At 45.0% G+C, this 18,221-nt stretch overlaps 1 protein-coding gene across 4 annotated transcripts in view; it reads right to left on the reverse strand.

Annotated features, from left to right (window-relative positions):
- The window catches only part of ZDHHC14 (zinc finger DHHC-type palmitoyltransferase 14), a 283,988-nt gene extending 266,541 nt beyond the window's left edge, over window positions 1-17,447 (reverse strand). For 2 of the 4 annotated variants that reach the window (XM_046670052.1, XM_046670051.1), the window contains exon 1: window positions 10,725-11,311. In XM_046670052.1, the coding sequence (XP_046526008.1) occupies window positions 10,725-10,969 (245 nt within the window). In that variant the 5' untranslated portion in view covers window positions 10,970-11,311. Of the gene's footprint in view, window positions 1-10,724; window positions 11,312-16,993 lie in introns of those variants that run through there. The other 2 variants (XM_046670055.1, XM_046670054.1) reach the window with 2 other exon arrangements.
- Between the last annotated feature and the right edge of the window lie 774 nt (window positions 17,448-18,221).

Genomic DNA, 18,221 nt, shown 5'->3' on the forward strand with positions numbered 1-18,221 from the left:
GTAATTCTTTTAAAAATGCTTCCACCTCAGCACTATACCTTTAGCGTTGCTAGCCACACGCTAACTGCTGCGTACTTGAAACCAGTCTCAACCCTTCGTTCGCAAATTTCTGGTAATGGCTGTCTAATAAACCTCCCTAAAACGTTGTGGCTTAAAACAATAACACTATTTTGTTCACAAATCTGCAATGTGGACAGAGCTCAGCAGGGACAGCTGGTGTCAGGGACAGCACCATTCAGCTTTGAATGGCGTGGCTCAAACACTGGGGGAGGTAAGGGAATGGAATCCTGCGTGGGCTCACCCACTCATGTCCCTGGCTTCTGGGCCACCAAGACTTAAACAGCTGGAGGCTAGGATAGTGGGGAGATCCGTGGGCACCTCTATCTCTGTGTGGCCCAGACTCTCTCTACGTGGTCTCTGTATTATGTAGTTAGACTTCTTATGTGGCGGCTCAGGGCTCCAAAGGTGTATGTCTCATGTAAGAGAGAGAAAGAAAACCCCTGCACCAGAGGGAAGCTTCAGTGCATTTTCTAACCTAGAGCCCGTGTACCAGGCGGAAGCTCTATCACATATTCTAACCTAGAGCCCATGTACCAGGCAGAAGCTCTATCACATTTTCTAACCTAGAGCCCATGTACCAGGGGGAAGCTCTATCACATTTTCTAATCTAACCTCAGAAATCACACAGCAACACTTCTGCCATGTTCTCCTCTTTAGAACTGGGTCGCTAAGGCTGGCCCATATTCAAGAGGAGAAGAATTACACTCCATCTTTTTTTACGGGAATAGGGTTAAAGGTTTTGTGAATATTTGAAAACCACCACATTAGGTATGGAAACAGAGAAGAATACAGTCTAGGAGACATTAAGAAAAGGCTTAGTAGAGTGTGATCACTGAAAGTATATGAGAAAGGGTGAGAAGGGAGAATATTTCAGGATGAACTCTGGGGACAAGGAGCGCGTTGTCTTTACTGAGAGTGGCGGAGCCATGAAAAACATATTCAGTTTTCAGTGACTCGCTTTCTGGGCATCAGAGGACACCTGGGTAGAGACTGCCACAAGCAAGAGGAAATGCAAGACTAGAGGGCAGGGGCTCCAAGCAGGGGAGAGAGAGAGAGATGAAAGTCACACTGGAAAGACAAGACTGACCACCACGATGATGCAAACTTGCCTGGGATAGGAAGCAAGGCAGAAGGGCAATGAGCAAGTTAATGGAGGGCAGAGAGGAGAGAACAGATGCAACACAGGAGAAACAATAACTAAAGCAGGCAGAAGACAAACATCCTAGAAGCTAAAGGAAGAAAAAGTTTCAAATAAAGAGAAAGTAGTTGCAGTCTCTTATACCACTGAGACTAAAGGAAAAACAAACCCTGAAAAAAACGGACACTGGATTTTGTCAGGGAAGTCACCAGGAGCTCATATTTTGGGGACTCATTTTATTTCTAGTATTGTACAAGGAAAGGCAATAATTCCTCATCTCAGCAAGTAGAACGAAGGCCTCTAGCAGACTCCAGTGTTTTGTGTTCAAATAAGCTGTTTCTCTGCATGCGTGAGAAGTGCCTGAAAACCACCAACAGCAGACCCATGGAGCTCACATTCCTTCCCAAGCAAGCTAGACCACCATTCCACCACTGATAGGACTATCTCAAGGCAACCACATCCAGCCCCAGAGGGCCGTTGGCTGCGCTCTCCCCTATCAGCCACCTTGACCAGCCCTGTCACATTCTGATGGCTCTCAACAGCAAGACTAGTTCCCACGGACTTTGAAGTCAGCAGTTTCTAAAGCTTAGTTTGAAGAGGCAGGTAAATTACCGTATTCCTGTTTTTAAATGGTGAGTTCTGTCCAAATAGGCTTAAACTATTCTAAAAGAAAAACGTCTCCTTACAGTTGAAAGCAAGCCTACTTCAAAAATCTCTAGAAGGAACACAGAAGTTTATTCCAATGGTCTGTTGGCTCTCAGCTGTGAAGGGCCAGGAGGCAGAGGCAAAAATGGGCCTAAATTAAGGGTGGTACAACTTGTACAGACCGGAAAGATGGAGCTGAGGAAGATGGACACGCACGCACACACACACACACACAGAGCTGTCACCTTTCTCTTCATTCTGGACCTGATTATGGCAGAGGGATCTTCTCTCTGACACAGAGCACCAGAGAGACTAAAGAGTCTACAGGAGTTGGGGGCTGGCTGGTTCCATCAGAAATCCCTTCTATCAGGACTGTCAACTTAAGCCAGCTACACGAGAAGAGGTCAGCAACAGAACCCTAATTACAAGTACTGTCAAGGGCTGTATCTAAGCAAGGCATGAGATCAGAGGAGAGCTCCCCAAACTATTGTAAGTGAGGGGGGATAAAGTTAAAGCTTTCTTTTAAAATCAATGGAAAAGTAGCATCCAACTCAACTATGAAGATGAAGATGAAATTTGCAATCAAGTACCTCACTCATCGTAAGGATATGTATTTCTTTAAATCTTGTTCTTAATTGTATACAACTTCAATGACTAGTTGATAGTCAGGATTTATCATTTGGACAACTATTTTATCATCATGTAAAAGCATAATGGATTAAAATTCCATGCTAATTCTCTCTCAGTTACCCAGACCTAAGCATTTGGGTCTGGATGTCATAGTCATTGCGAAGACACACTTAAGATGAAATCAAAACCTATGAAGAGGCAGCTTTCATCTTCTACCCTATAAAATGATAGCAAATGCCAAGAATCAGTGAAAAGTCAAAGAAAGAAAGATTAGGAAGAGTCTGAGGAATAAATTGGGCATATTTACACACATAAAATATTATAGCAATAAAAACTAATTACATACATGTGCAACAACAGAAACGAATCTGAGAAACACAAAATTAAGTTTAAAAAAATCACAAGTTGAAAGTTGTAAAGAGCGATCACTCCCACTCTAACAATGAGAACAAGCCAGATTAGCTACAAAAGCACAGTTTTTAAAATATATCAGGGAGCTGAGGAGGCAAAGAAGCCTGAACATGTCAAGTCCTTCCTAAGAGAACAAAAGGCCAATAGCTGCTTTCATTCCTAGCAGAGTGGCAGGAAGAACAGGAATCCACCATAGATGGGAGTCAGGAGAACCAGGTAAATTTCTAACCAAGTTTAATGGCCACATGTGGACTGCCATATGGATTAGAATTCCAAGGAGCCCCAGCCACAGACCAGCCAACTCTTTCCCACGGATCTTCACCAAACACACAGAAAGAGTACACCCAAGGCTGGAGACAGGGCAGGAGAGTTGAGAGGTTTATAAAAAGAAAAAAGGAGTAAGTACCCAAGATGCATGAGACTATACACAATGGTTTCATACACAAATAAATGGAGTTCCAGAAGAGGAGAGAAAAGGGGAGAAAAGAAATAATGGATGAAATTTTTCCAAAACCAATGAGAGATATCAAGCCACAGACCCAAGAAGCCTTAGCAAATCCCTTGCTAGATCAGTATCAAAAAAAAACCACACCTTGGTCTGTTCTTGTCCAGCTGTTGAAAATGAAACATAAAAGATAAAGAGAAAATCAGCTGGAAGGAAATTCACCCATTACCTGCCAGAGGAAATGCTAAAAATAAGAGCTAACTTCTCATTAGAAACAAAAGAGGCCAGAAGACAACAGGCCAACATCTTCAAAGTTCTGATAGAAAAGAAACTGTCAAACTAGAATTCTACATCCAGTGAAAATATCCTTTAAAAATGAAGGCAAAATAAAGATTTTCAGAAAAAGCAAAAACTGAGAGAACTCGTCACCAGCAGACCTGCATACAAGAAATGCTAAAAGAAGTACTTTAGACCAAAGGGAAATGCCTCAGATGGAAGAAATGAAGATGACCAGAAATGGTAAATATGTGAGGATAAATATAAAACTCCACCACAAATTATCTCTATTTTTATATGTACAAATGTATGTGTTTTAGATTTTATATATGTGTATATGTTTTATTTTAATGTATGCCTACTTTACATACGTATTTATATTTACAATTCTTTTAAATACCATTGACTGCTTTAAAAGAACAACATTACTGGGTTTATAGCATATACAGTTATATAATATATGACAATGAGAGTCCAAAGGATGGGAGAAGTAAGTGAATTATAATGTTTTAGGTTTCTCACATTATTTGTGAAGTACAACATTACAATTTGGAGGTCAACAATAATAGGGTAAAGATGCATATTCTAACTTCTTAAGCAACTACTAAAACAAAATACAAAGAAACAGCCTAAAATTCTTTTATGGAAATAAAACTGAATACTAAAAATGTGCAATTCACCTAAAAGAAGGCAAGAAGGAGGAAAAGAGAAAATGCATATTAGATAAATAGAAAACAAATATTAAGATGACAAACTTCAAACCCAACAATATTGGGACAAACAGCAAAATGTGAATATGGACTCTTATATCCATGTTAAATTTCCTGAAATCGATACCATTACTGTGTTTAAATAAGATAACATCCTTTTTCTTAAAAATTACATGCTGAAAAACTTGGATATAAAGGGGCACGATGTCTGCAACTTATTCTTCAATGGTTCCGGGAGAGAGAGCGGAAGGAGATGGAGAGATTTTTTATAAAAGATTTATTTTCTTATATACATAGGAAAATTTTCTTTATACTTTTTTTACATAGAAAAATAAGCCAAACTAAACAATCTATTCTTTGGGAATGCATGCATTCAAAAACCTTGAGGAGAAAGTCAACACAGTAATAATGACTAAGCTGAGGGGGTGCTGACCTCAGGGGGGGCTGGGAGGTGGGGCAGGGCTGACGCACAGAGGATGTACGCAGATTCAAAAGCTGTGGCATTGATGGGGTCCTTGAGTTTGGTGGCAGTTTCATGTTTCATGGGTGCTCTTCGGAGTATTTTATTCCAAAATTTGCATATGTGTTACATACAATCTTCTGAATGAACCCAATAAAGGGGGGGAAACTGAGGAGATAGATAGAAGATCATCCAGTTTATAAAAATCAGTTTGAATTGGGACCAACTTTTACATTTAGTGAAGAACTAAATAAAAGACTTAAGATGGCCCCCAACCCTTATCTGAACTGACATTTTATTAGATCCAAATTCCTGGATGTAACTAATTTTAAGTATCTACTGACCACCACTGTTTTCTCCTTCCTAAGAAACTACAAAAGAATCAACACACTTGCTTGAAACCCTTAATTTAAATTCTCTTACTAAGATAATAATTCTGCCATGAATAAATCACGTGTAACATTGTACTGCAAAAGAAAAATCTCCAGGTTATGCAGATACGGTCAATTAAATAATTGACCATCACTACTCTATTATAGGAAGCTACAGGAGTCCTTTCTGCATAATTTGGTATCACTTGCCACTAGCTGAGAGAGGATGCCATAAAACGTAAGTAGCCAACAGTAACCTGAAGAGATTTATTAGATAAATTCAAGTATCCGAAGTCAAGAACCTATAAAATGCAAAATTATTCTAGGTGCTGATGGTTACTAGGTGACATTCATATATACTGCAGAGAACTCTGTTTGCTTAAAGCATTCAGTCAAAAAGTAAAAAAAAAAAACTAGAAAGAAGTCTTTGTTAGCCAAGAGAACAGCCCAGGTCTACTGCTACTTTTCTAAGTAACTAAGAAAATCTTTCATTTCCTCTCCTTCAATCAAATGAAGAGGGATGATACTTGATTCTGAATTCAGAGGAATTATATTAAATAATCAAAGCCTCTCAGGCAAATATGTTCTATAAGACATTATTCATTATAAATTTCATTAATGTTCACAACTTTACAAAATGAAAAACTGAAGCACAAGAAGTTATTTTTCAGAGTGTTTCAATACTACCATTATCTCATTAAACAACAAATATTTACTGATAGGCTTCCATGTACCAGGTACTACTCTAGGAGCTGAGGAATACAGCAGAGAACATAAGAAGGAGAGGCCCGACCCTCATGGAACTTACATGTGTTGATGATGCACACAAAAGTAGGCTCATGTCAAGAAGTCATTAGTAAGGTTTTGAAGCCACCTAAAATTCTTGTGGAGCCATAGTGGGTTATAAAGTGTCCTTGATGCCATTTACTATGTTAATAGGGAATGTCAGTATAAAGTCCCAATGATCACCTATATATCCATGGTGTTCCACGATGCACACCACGGCCAGCATTTGGCCAAAAGAAGATGGGACATTTTCCAGATGTTTTCGAGATGGTGGGGAACCTGATGCAGTTCCGAATAGGACAGTTGAGAAAAGATGGGGTCCTCCTATGTTATAAGGGCAGTACCTTCTACTAGATAATACAGGATTGCCAATCTATAAGAGAGAAGTTACTATTGGAAATGGTACTTTTGTTTACTTGGGACAGTCTCTTGTTCTATCTTCAAGGCAAACATGACCCCAGTTCCACTAGTATCAATTATTCATCAAGCATTTCAGAGTGAACTAGCCAAAGCCAAAGAAATAAGGAGGAGGAAGAGGAAGAAGAAGAAATGAAAGGAAGGAAGGAGAGAGGAAGGAAGCGGGGAGGACAAGAGAGAAGAAAATACAGGGCTTTTTTTTTTTTTTTTTATCATCAATGGACTTCTAGTGATGAGAAATTTAAGGATGTTCCCACATTCTCAAGTGTGTCAGGCCCAGTAACAGCTCCGAACTGTCTGCGGTGATAGCACAGAATTGGGAGACAGTCAAGTCCAAGATCTGAGCTGGCCTCCCCTGACTTCATGGGATACTACTGAAGACGTGAACCCGTCTGACCTCTCAGTTCATCTCCTTTCTGCCCGTGTGATCAAGAGACTATGAAATGTCAATATTTCAGGGCCAAGGACTTTTTATCTTTCAAAATTTCACCTCTAAACAAAAGCAGGCTGTATGTGTATGTTTGTCACAGAGAAAGAAATTGATAATGTGCGCTCATCTTTTCAAATTGCAATTCTGGGCATGCGAGAATGAGGACTTTGCAGTGAGTCATTGATGCGCCAGCCCCTCAGCAACTGCAAGGAGCAGGGAGATGCCTCAACGGCACTTGCAACCAGCTTCCTCCCTTCCCTCATAAATACAGCTAAGAAATGCTGTCACGTTGCATCAGTACTGCATATGTCAACATAAGAGAGACAAAAAGATAACAACCAGCCCCACCCCACTCGAAAGAGAATATAGGGTTGCACTGAGCTGCTTCCGGGAACTTTCTTTACCATCTTCATGGTTCTGGGATGGTGGCTCCAAAAATGGAAATGAAATCCAGTCCCTGCTTCCTGGAGGCTTCCTCAGTGCTCCTGCTCGGGGTCTGGACATCCCTGCAGGACTCCCACCCTGAAGAGGCAAGAGGGAGGCCGCTCCTCAGATTCATACAAAGGTCTCTGTTTTGCATCTTTTCAGCCCTAACATGCTATCATCATCACACTTGCTTATTACCCGACCTACTCCCTCCTTCAAAGGCTCTCAGAAAACAGGGAACTTGGAAGCCTCTTTCCAAGCTTTGTTCTAACATTAACTATACTTGCTATGTATCAGACACTGTATTAAACATACTTTTTCATTTAATCTTCACAACATTGAAAGGTAGATATTATTAACCCCATTTTAGAGATCGGTAAACTGAGGCTTAGAAAAGTCAAATAATTTGCTGGTAAGAGTCTTGATGTCTGTCCTTCCAAAATCCACACCTTTAACCACTTTTCCATATTCGGAGGAAGAGCCAGCACAGTGGGTGAGAAGGCGGCACGGCTTTGTGGTCAGAAACCCTGTCATCCTGAGTTCGTGATCTCAGATGACCACTTGACCTTTCCAAGGCTTTGTCACTTCGACTTCAATGTGGGAATAATAATTTCTAGCCTGCGTTGCTCCCAAAAGACAGTATTGGCACCTGTCGGTGGGTGCCAGGAAGTCCACTTCTCACGGACAAAGTTCTTTGTCCATCTGTTCAAGGTCGGGAAGGGGAAGCGAGGTGGCAGAAGAGTTGCAGGAAAGGAGGTCTAAAACTAAGTTTAGAAGTTACAGGTCATCTTAAATTTTGAATTTGCCTTTGTGTAAATGTATGTGGAAACATGGACTCTGATGTTTGAAAATGAATTCTACTACTATTAAATTTATCTAGACATGAAATGAACCAAAATAGACAACTACATAGTATGTGCTCAATAAAGAACTAAAGGGAGGGCAGAAGGCAGGCAGGCAGTAGGCAGACAAAACCGGCATTTCCTCTGGATTTCTCTTAGTCTGTTGTATTTCATTTCCTATGCATATAACTAATTGGTTCTCTGAGTCTCTATCAAATTAATTTAGCCAATGTTATTTAATTTCACTCTGTCATTAGCAACAATAAAGAAACGAAAGGCAGCACAGTGACAAATATTCTTAGCCAGGTCATAATATGCTATAGTTTGAACAGCCCTATGATTTTTCTCAACTGAGGCATCTTGCTAGGATGGGCCTATTTTCTTGAAATTTCAAATTGCGTAATTGAAGCAACACTCATGGAGACCACACACACACATACATACACACACACACACACACACACACACACACACACAGAGCTGAACTACAAATGAAGCTTCCAATAGTAGCTAACAAAATCCCAGTGCACGTGTTTATTCCTACGGCCATCAGTTAACACAATGCTGATGCAGAAAGAGATCCCTAACAGCCTGCTAGTGAGGACTTTGGGGAACTCTTGGAAGAAACACACACAGAGATCAAGAGGTGAAAATGAATTTATGGTGGTTGGTTAAAAGCAATGTTTGAAAGAAGAAAACAAAAGATGGTAAGTAATAACCGGAGGGGGGCCCCTAACCACACAGTGGGATGTGGCTGGATATAGAAAATGAAAGAGTCGTCTTCCCACACAAAACACACTTGTGGCTGAAGCTCTGCAACATAATCACAAAATTAACCCATTTTTCTCCACTCTCGAAATTGTTAAAAAGAACAAAGATGCCAATAGAGATCAGTTTGAAACTTTTTTAACATTAGGACATAGCGCATACTCTCTGTCTAGAGGACCAGCTGTAATGAAAGCCACCATTAGAAGGCTGGCATTTCTGTTCAACCATATGGCATCATCATTCCAGTGCCTGAATTTGCAATGACTCAGAATGCAAACTCACCCGGAACCTGGGGCCCCTTCCTCCAGTTCCCCAGCACTGTAAGGACAAGAGGCTGGCCCTGGATGGGGACAAAGGGAGCAGGAGGAAGACCAGAGCGTTTCTCCCGTCATTCCAATAAGCCTCTTTACACCCTTCCCCTCCCATCCCCAGGTGCCCCAAGAGATTCCACCAACTGGTCTCAGATGTGCACAAAAGTTAAACTTCTAGGAAAGACCTAGAATTAATTTCACATAGAAGCGGAGGGGCTGGGTGGGATCTGAGAGGTCGCTCCTCACCTGTTCTAACCCAATCCTGTCAAAGTTGCTCATCACAGCACAATGTTCAGATACAAAGATGTTTCCCCCCAGAGTCAGAGGGCTTTAAGTGAAAAGCATCACACTGTTGGAAGATCATTCATTTCTGATTGAGACAGCATTTGGAATATCAAACGCTAGGCACAAAATCAGAGCCTATTAATACTTATCAAAAGATTTAATTAACCCTACCCAAAAGAAGCAGATGGAGCCTGAAAGAGTATCACGCCCCATAATAACCAGGATATCAGAAGCACAAAGAACTCCCAATAAATATACTGCTTTTTTGTTAAATTTGGGCGGGGGGGGGGGGGGGGGTGGTGGAGAATCAAGTAGCTACAATATTCATTGAGCATAAGGTACCAAGAATTACATAAGAAGCTGCATTGCAAATGTTGGGCCCAATAAGAGCAATTGAAATTGATTCTGGAATGTGGTTAAACTACTTTGTCTAATACTATTAGTAAATAAGATCTTTCATTAGCTGGCAGGAAGATAGTTGCAACTGGCCAATCTGATTTTCCTGAAAATGGGGAAGACTTGTGTGCACTTTTTCCCAGATAAAAACTCTAAATTCCCAAGGTATTGTTTCTGGAATCCAAAGTTAGCACGCAGCGTCATACTTTTCCTCAACAGGCCTAAAGTCTCCTTTCACCTGTTCCCCAATATTTGGGGGGGAGGGGAAAGACTTTGTTTGGAACATTTTTTATGGAAACTTTTTTAAAAGTGAAGACTTTAGAAACTTCATGGTAAATCAGAAATTGTTGATCAAGAGGGAAAACCTAAAGGAAAACGAAAAATGAAATTATCTTTCCAGGCCACATTGGGTGGTGGCCTACACTTTGAAACCTAAAATAACCAAGATTCTTCATCATCCAGCGAAGGTATGTAGAAGATACAGTAAACTGAGTTTAAGATGCTCTACAGCTTGTGAGCAAGAAAAAGAGGCGATTCTATTTCTCCCTGACTCTGGAATCTGCCTATCCCCCTTCCCACAGAAAGCTACATCGGGGCTGGTTTGCTAGTCTCCAAACTCAAAAGAGACAGCGCCAAGAATGAGTCACCTGCGAGGAGCCACCCAACCCCCGGAAACAGCAAGGCCGGCACACCTCACAAGGGTCCCCTCTCCTCTACGCCCACAGCCCGACCCAGAACTGCATTATCTCTGGGGACCGAAAAGCAAACAGACCTTTCCAAGAAAAAGAGGGAGAGCGGGCGTCTATTATATAACAATAGTAGATAAGGCTTCCAGAAAACGAAAGTAGCGAGAGCAGGGCCAGGGGTCGGGGGAGGCGGGGGGAGCCCGGCGTCGGGGAGCTTTCGCCGCCACTTACTCGAAGGCGAAGAAGAGTCCGCTAGTGACCAGGATGAGGATGAGAGTCAGGTAGAAGACGCCCGTCTGCCGGGCCATCATGATCCTCCCGTTGCAGAAGAACTTGTTTCTTCCCGGGAAAACCTCCCATTTCCTCCGGGCCGCGATTTTCTTCTTCTTGTGGGGCGACTCCATGGGGGAGGAGCTGTGGGTGCTGATCTGACTGTACTCGCAGTCTTTCATGGGCCCGCCGCCGCCGGGAGGCATCCACGAGGGCAGCCGGCTGGGGGCGCACACCCCCAGAAGCCCCCCGGCCGTGCGGGTCCCGCCGAGCCACGACCGCCGCCGGCCGCCCGGCCGCCCCCCGAGCCTTGGCGCCGCGGCCACTAAGCGGGCTCCTGGGTCGGCGACAACTTTGCCGAGGACCCCCAGGTTAACCCTTTGGGGAGCCCAGCTGTCATAGCCCGATCCCCTTCCTAGAGGGACGGTGCTTGCCCGCAGCCCGCGGCGCCGGTCTTCAGTCGCTTCCAGCCCGGGTGCCGGGGCTCCGGGGCCCCGCGGGGCGCAGGGGGCCGCCCGGCCGCCCCCCGGCTCGCCGCGCGCCCGCCCCCTCGCACAGCGGCTCGATCGGCCCCGCCGACCCCCGAGCGCTGCGCCCCGAGGGGACACGAGGCGGCGGCCCCGGCGCCGGCTTCCTCTGGAACCACTTCTGCGCCTCGGCCAGGTTTATTCTAATCCTTCCTCCGGGCGCCGGATCCTCCCCAGGAGAGAGCGATGGAAACTGGGAGGCAGCTCGCGGCCCCGGCAACCCCTCCCAGGGGTGGGGAAACCGAGCACGTTATTCTGTCGGGAGCGGGCTCGGCGACAGCCCGGGCGCTGCGACCCCGCGCCGGCGCGCCTGGCAGCCGAACCGAGTCCGCAGCCCCCGCGCGAGGCTGCCGGGGCCGCCCGGGCCGAGGGGCGCGGGGCGGCTCGCGGGCTGCGCGGCCGGGGGCTCCCCGCTCCCTCCTGCCCCATAGGAGCCAGGCCCGGGCGAGGAGGGCCGCCGGGGGCGGCGGAGCGCGTCTCAGGGCCGCGGGGCGAGCGCCACAGACACTTGTTTGCAAGGCTCAGCCCGGCGCGCGCGCGGCGCTCCGAGCAGGTCCGCCTCCTCCCGGCCGGGTGGGCGGTGGCCCGCGCCTCGCGGGCCGGGCTCCTCCTCCGGCTCCTCCTCCTCGCCGGCGATGCTCGGCAGGGCCCCCGCCCCAGTCCCCTCCCGGCGGGCCCGTGCGGCCCCGGGGAAGGTGCTGGAGTCCTCTGGCATCGCCCGGGGACGGCTCGGGTCAGGCGCCCGCGGCCTCGCGGCGTTGCGCGCTCTCCAACAGACTTCTGTCCGCCTCCCGGTTTCTGCTCCGGGTTTATTCCCGGCAACAGCGGCCGCCTCGGGACACACATTCACACTGCCCACCCGCAAACCCATTCTTGCGACTCCCGGGGACCTGAGGAAGCGGCGCGGAGAGGTGACCCTCGCCGCCCTGCCCCTGCTCTTCCTCCCCCAGCGGGGCGCGTGGTCGAGTTGCGAGGGGCTCTACTGCTGTCCGGGAATGGGGTGAGGATGCCCCGGCGACAGGATGGGGAGGGAGGGCACGAGGCAGGCCGAACCCCGGGAGGGGGGCTGCGGGCAGGGGTCTCGGGGCCTGGCCCGGCCGGGTTCCGGGTTTCCCGCGGAGAGGGGAGCGATCTGGGTCTCCCGGCCCCGGCCCCTGCCTCCTTCCCAGAGGACAAGCCTCGTGGCGGCCAGGCTCTGCATGGGTTGCTGCCTCCCTGGCCCTTTCTTCCTACTTCTCCGACACGGGCGCTCACAATTTGCTCGCTTTATTTCCCCGCGGCAGCAGGGGGACCGCCCGCGTCTCCCATCCCCACGCCGCCCAACAGTCCCGGCCGACCCGCTCGTGCGCTCGGCCCTGCCGTTGCTGCGGGGTCTGAGCCCTCGGGTTGTGGGCGCAGCTGGTGGGCAGCCGAAAGCGGAGGTGGCCAGGCGGGGACGCTCGGTTTTCCGAGCCCCACTTTCCTTTCACGGCCCACTGGGATGTGTAGTTCTTCCTCTCGCCTTCCGGCTCGGAGAAGAACCACGACTTGGGGACCAAAAAACTGCAAATCCCTGCATTCCTTGCGGCAAGCGCGGGAGAGGCGCGGTGCTGGGCGTTCGATGCTGGGTGATCGGGGATGGGAACTAACAAAGGGAATGGTGGGGATCAGCCGTGCTTTCTCTGTGCTGGGCGCTTTACACCTTGCGCACGTTCTTTATCTAATCTTCCGAACAACCCTGCGAGGCACAGTTGTATCCAGCTTAGAGAACGCTCAGCTACTTGCCAGAGATCACAGAGCGCCCCAGTGGCAGAGAGAGGATTAAACCCAGAGCGCGGAGAATTCCCCTTACAAAGCGCTGCCTGGGTGAGCAATGTCAAGGGAAGAGAGGTTGGTTTATCCAGGAGAGAAAAAGAGCAAGCGATTGGGAAGAGCTTCCTGGAGTAAGGGGAAAGTGGTGGGGATGGCAATTAGAGTATGATACGAATTTATAAGAAGTTATGAATAAAAATGGAATTTACCAGGGGCCATTCCAAAACAGGTTAGGGGAATGGGTAGGATCTTAAACATACGGTTAGTATCGAGTTCCAATGGTGTTAGGGTATTATGTGACAGATGAGCATATGATAGAGACAGTTAAATACTTTGTGGCTGCACAGTTTTTAAAAAACCTACCGTCAAGACTCAAACGTTTCAAGTGAAAGCTTTCATATGCTTTCCGGTCCTTTACCTTGATGGGATCAACGGGATATTCTTTTTCTTTTTTTTTTAAGTCATGCTGGCTTATAACATAAATTTCAGGTGTACGTTGTTATATATCAGTTTATAGACTGTATCATGTTCACCACCAATAGTCTAGCTTTTATCCATCACCGTACATATGTGCCCCTTTACCCCTCTCGCCCTCCGCCCACCCCCCTCTCCGGTAACCACTAATCTGTTATCCATGTGTTTGTTTATCTTCCACATATGAGTGAAATCATACAGTATTTGTCTTTCTCTGTCTGGCTTATTTTGCTTAGCATAATACCATCATTTGTTGTTAGAAATGGAACAATTTTGTCTTTTTTATGGCTGAGTAGTATTTCATTGTGTATATATACCACATCGTCTTTATCCATTCATCTGGTGATGGGCACTTGGGTTGCTTCCACGTCTTGGCTATTGTGAATAATGAACATAGGGGTGCATAAATATATTTATTTGATTTATTGCAAGCACCTTTTCTCGGAGTGTCTCATTAATATACTAGCTCCATAGACGTGATGGCTTTAAAAAAGACTCCCACTCTTGTTCTCAGTTAAGACCTACTTTTTCTGGCATCATGGTTATGTTTTTAAAAAGTGCTTCTCTGGTAGAGATACATACTAAAGTATTTGCATGTGCTTCATGATACTCCAGCCCATCCACCCTCAAAAAATATGAGAGTATAAATGAAATGATATTGGCAAAGTGTTGAAAATTGTTGACGTTGGGTAATATATCTGTATTAGTTATCTGTTGCTGAAAATTACCACAAACGTAGTGGCTTAAATCCACACAGATTTATCTCAGCTTCTGTGGATCAGGTGTCTAGGCACCTGGGGTCCTCTGCTTAGGGTGTCACACCAGCCATCAAGGTGCCAGCTAGGCTGCATTCTCATTTAGAGGCTCACCTGGAGAAGAATCAGCATCCACACTCACTCAGGTTGCTGGCAGAATTCATTTCCTTGTATGGGACCGAAGACCCTGGCTTTTTGCTAGCTGTCAACTGGGGACTGCCCTCAGCTCCTAGAGGGCACCTGAAGTTCATTGTCATGGGGGCTTTCCAAACACCACCACTTAGTTCATCAAACCAGCAAGGAGACCCCCCCCCCCCCCAGAGTGAGTCTGCTAGCAAGTTGGATTGTTATATAACATAAAGTAATCACACAGGAGTGACATCAAATGTTTCATATTCTATTGGTTAAAAAGCAAGTCACTAATTTTGTACACACAGGGCAGAGGATTATACAAGAATGTGAACAGGAGGATGACCAGCCTAGGATCTGTCCACCACAGTGTGCAGGATGGTCCATTATCTTATCTGCCACATCTACTTATGTTTATGTTTGAAATTTTTCATAATAAAAAGAAATGAATCATTTCTTTTAAAATTCTATCTAAATTTCCCATTGCAAGTAAGTTTCTAGATAAGCTGATAGGATTGCTTGCCGTTGTCTTATAAGAATTCCTTGTTTCTTCCCACTGCATGTTTACTCAGACCTTATGGCAGTTAATTCACTTAGAATGCATACTTGAAGTTCACTAGAACCTGGAATGACAGCCATGGATTTTAGCTCACCACCTAAAAACTACTCTATAAGGTGCGGTAGAGTTCATTTCTTCGTTCACTCCACAATTCTTTATTTAGGGCCTAGTTTATGCTAAGTACTATTTTAGTGGCAGGGATATAAAAAGATCCAAGATAAAAGTTCACATTTGGAGACTAGAGGGAGAGGTAGAGAGAACAAACGATAAATGCAAATAAAGTGCAAACAATAAAAGCAAATAAATGACTAAAGGATAAGACAATTTCAGAATGCAATTACAAGAATGAAAAAACAGCAGGGTTGTGGGACGGAGAGACTGGGGTGGGGTGAGACACCTCTGTGGAGGAGACAGTTGAGCAGAGAACCAAATTATGAGAAACTGCAAGCGCAAAGGGCTCAAGGCAGATCAAGCCTGGAAAACTCTAGGAGTATAAAGAAAAGACAGCCTGGCTGGAACGGTGTGAGGGACAGGGTGAGTGGTAAGAGCTGAGACTGGGAGGTGGCATGACCATGACTGGTGAGGTGTCTGGAATTGATTCTGCATGCACTGGAAAGTCACTTATCTGTGGCCACCATTGTAGTAAGTGTTGAGGGATCATAAAGAAGAGTAACATACAGTACTTGCCCTCAAGGAAGATACAGATTCCAAACTTTAATGCTAAGAGGACCTCAGCCCATCTAGAATTATAGACCAGGACCCTCATTTTGCATATGAGGAAACTGAGGCCCAGAAAAGCAGTGACCTGCCAAGAATTCCTTAAGAATGCCTCTCTCTATAACAAATAATCCAGAAATGAATCTTGAATTGAGAGAGTGCGTTCTGTAATTTAAGGCTTTAGAAAACTGATAACAGATAATTATTTCGCGCCTGTCATGTGCAATATGTGGTAAAGAGGTTGAATATGGCCAAGAAGTTACGATCTAGTTCAGCAAAAAAAGGACACACATGAGAAAGTAAATAATGAAAGAAAATAATATAATACAAGTAACTTTTCTGGAGTATCTTCTTATACTTTATTCTAATACTTTATACATCTAGCTCATTAAATCCAGAGGACAACCTGACGAGGAAGGATTATTTATTTCGCAGAGGAGGAAACAAAGTCAGAAAAGTTAAAAGTTGGACCGAGATTTCACAGCTAGTGAGTGATGGAGTCAGAATTCAAGGCCAGCTATGTATGTCTGATTCCAGCTTTTGTATTCCAGCCCACTACACAATGGAAAGAGTATATCGTGTCTCATGAACTGCCAACCGAGGAGAGAAGAGGATCTTGACTTCAGAGGAAAGAGAACTCTCTAAAGCCTAGACTGTAGCAAAGTGGGACCCCAGGACTGAGGATTTGGACAGGCAGAAGAAAAGGGATTAGGATCCCTGGGAAATGGGAATGGTGGGAAAACATACGAGCTTTCTAGTTGGAGTAGAATCCACAAGGATTCAAGAGCAAGTCGTTTCCCCTGGGAGGGGTTTCCAGAAAACCCCTCTACGATAGAGAGAAAGTGAGACAGGGGGAGCAAGAAGCGAATAAAACATGCATTTTGAAGCAGGTTACCACTGTGGGCTCTGATCCTCCAGGGAACCTGCCTGCAGTTACCCGACCTGAGGGGCGAGGAAGCTGAACTTTATCCACCAGCCCATCTGTTATCAGTTGAGAGCTCCTTCTGGGAGCAGTAACTCTTTATCTTTTTTACATTTGACCACCCGCCTAAGGCCGCCTACCACAGCCATCACTGCCATGAGCGCTTAGGGCACTGAACTGGCCCTCTTTGATTGTTGGTGGTATCTTTGATTCCAGCCTCCTTTCCCTGTTCTCATCTGACTCGGTGGGTCCGCTGACAACACGGGTTATGTTATTAACAAAATTAGAGCTTTGTTCCTTTCATCTGAGCAGCTCAAAGCATTCCACTAAAACCACCTCGGTAATTCTCAAAATACCTTCAGGCAGCCAGGAGGCAGAATGGTCTCATCCACGGTGAAAGGGGAAGACATTCAGGTCCCACGGCATTCTATGATTTATTTACCTTTGGGGCCAGGATCAGTATGCACCCAGTCTGGTCAAAAGGACACGGTCCTAGAAGGGGAAATTTGAAATCATTAGGAAAGGATTTCTTTTGACAGTTCTAGGATGGCAGGAAGTACCTGCTAAAGCTCCCACACCAAACAGTTGTTCAGAAAAATCAAACACCCTAATTCCTTCCAACCCAGAGTTTGCTCGCATTTTTACACGCGCTCAGCACATCTGGGAGCGACTTGTGTCAAAACGCGTAAAATGTTTCAAGTACGGTAATAAACTCAGCGCTACAAGAAAAAATTGGATGAGACAGAAAAAAATTAATCCAAAATTTTCCCCAAGTGACTTTTTCTTGCCTTTTTTAACACTAAAAATGCTACTTTTTAGTATTTTTATAAAAAATAACACGTATGCATTGAAAAAAATTATATTACAAGAAAGAAAAATTATATTACATGTAAATAGGAAAAATGTAAAAGTTGTTCAAATTCCCATCACCTTAAGATAACAATCATTAACCTTTTGTTGACCATCCTTGTATAATTCATTTTATACATGTATACACACACTCATACATCTAGAGCATTTAACAAAAATGGAATCATATCATGCAAGCTTTTTTAAGATTGTTGAATTTCCCCTTTCATCCCCAATCCCTACTTTTTCGCAGGTAACCAGTGTTAACAACTTAGTATATATCCTTCTCTAGGCTCAAATAATTATAGACACACATGTATACAGCCCGTATTACAACATTTCATCAATTGGTCTAATAATGCCGTTTATGGTTGATTTTTCCCAGTTCAGGATCCAGCCCAGGATCATAAATGATGCTTAGTCATCAGGTCTCTTGAGTTGCCTTCTATGTGGAACAGTCCACATTCTTTCTTTTAGTTTCTTGATCTTGACCTTTTAGAAGCATATGGGCCATTTATTTTGTACGATGTCTCTCAATTTGGGATTGTCTGGCGTTTCTTCACAATCAAATCCAGGATAGAGCCCTCACCAGCTTTCAGCCAGGTGCACACGGGCAGCGTTGCTGAATCTACAAGACACCTGCCTGGGTCGAATCCACGGCTGCTGCTTCTCCGTTCCTCACACGGCTTTGAAGAAGCAAGTCTGTACCGCCTCCAGCTGCAGGTGCTGGATCAA

Source organism: Equus quagga, chromosome 8 (genome assembly GCF_021613505.1).
Source record: "Equus quagga isolate Etosha38 chromosome 8, UCLA_HA_Equagga_1.0, whole genome shotgun sequence".
Classification (NCBI taxonomy): domain Eukaryota; kingdom Metazoa; phylum Chordata; class Mammalia; order Perissodactyla; family Equidae; genus Equus; species Equus quagga.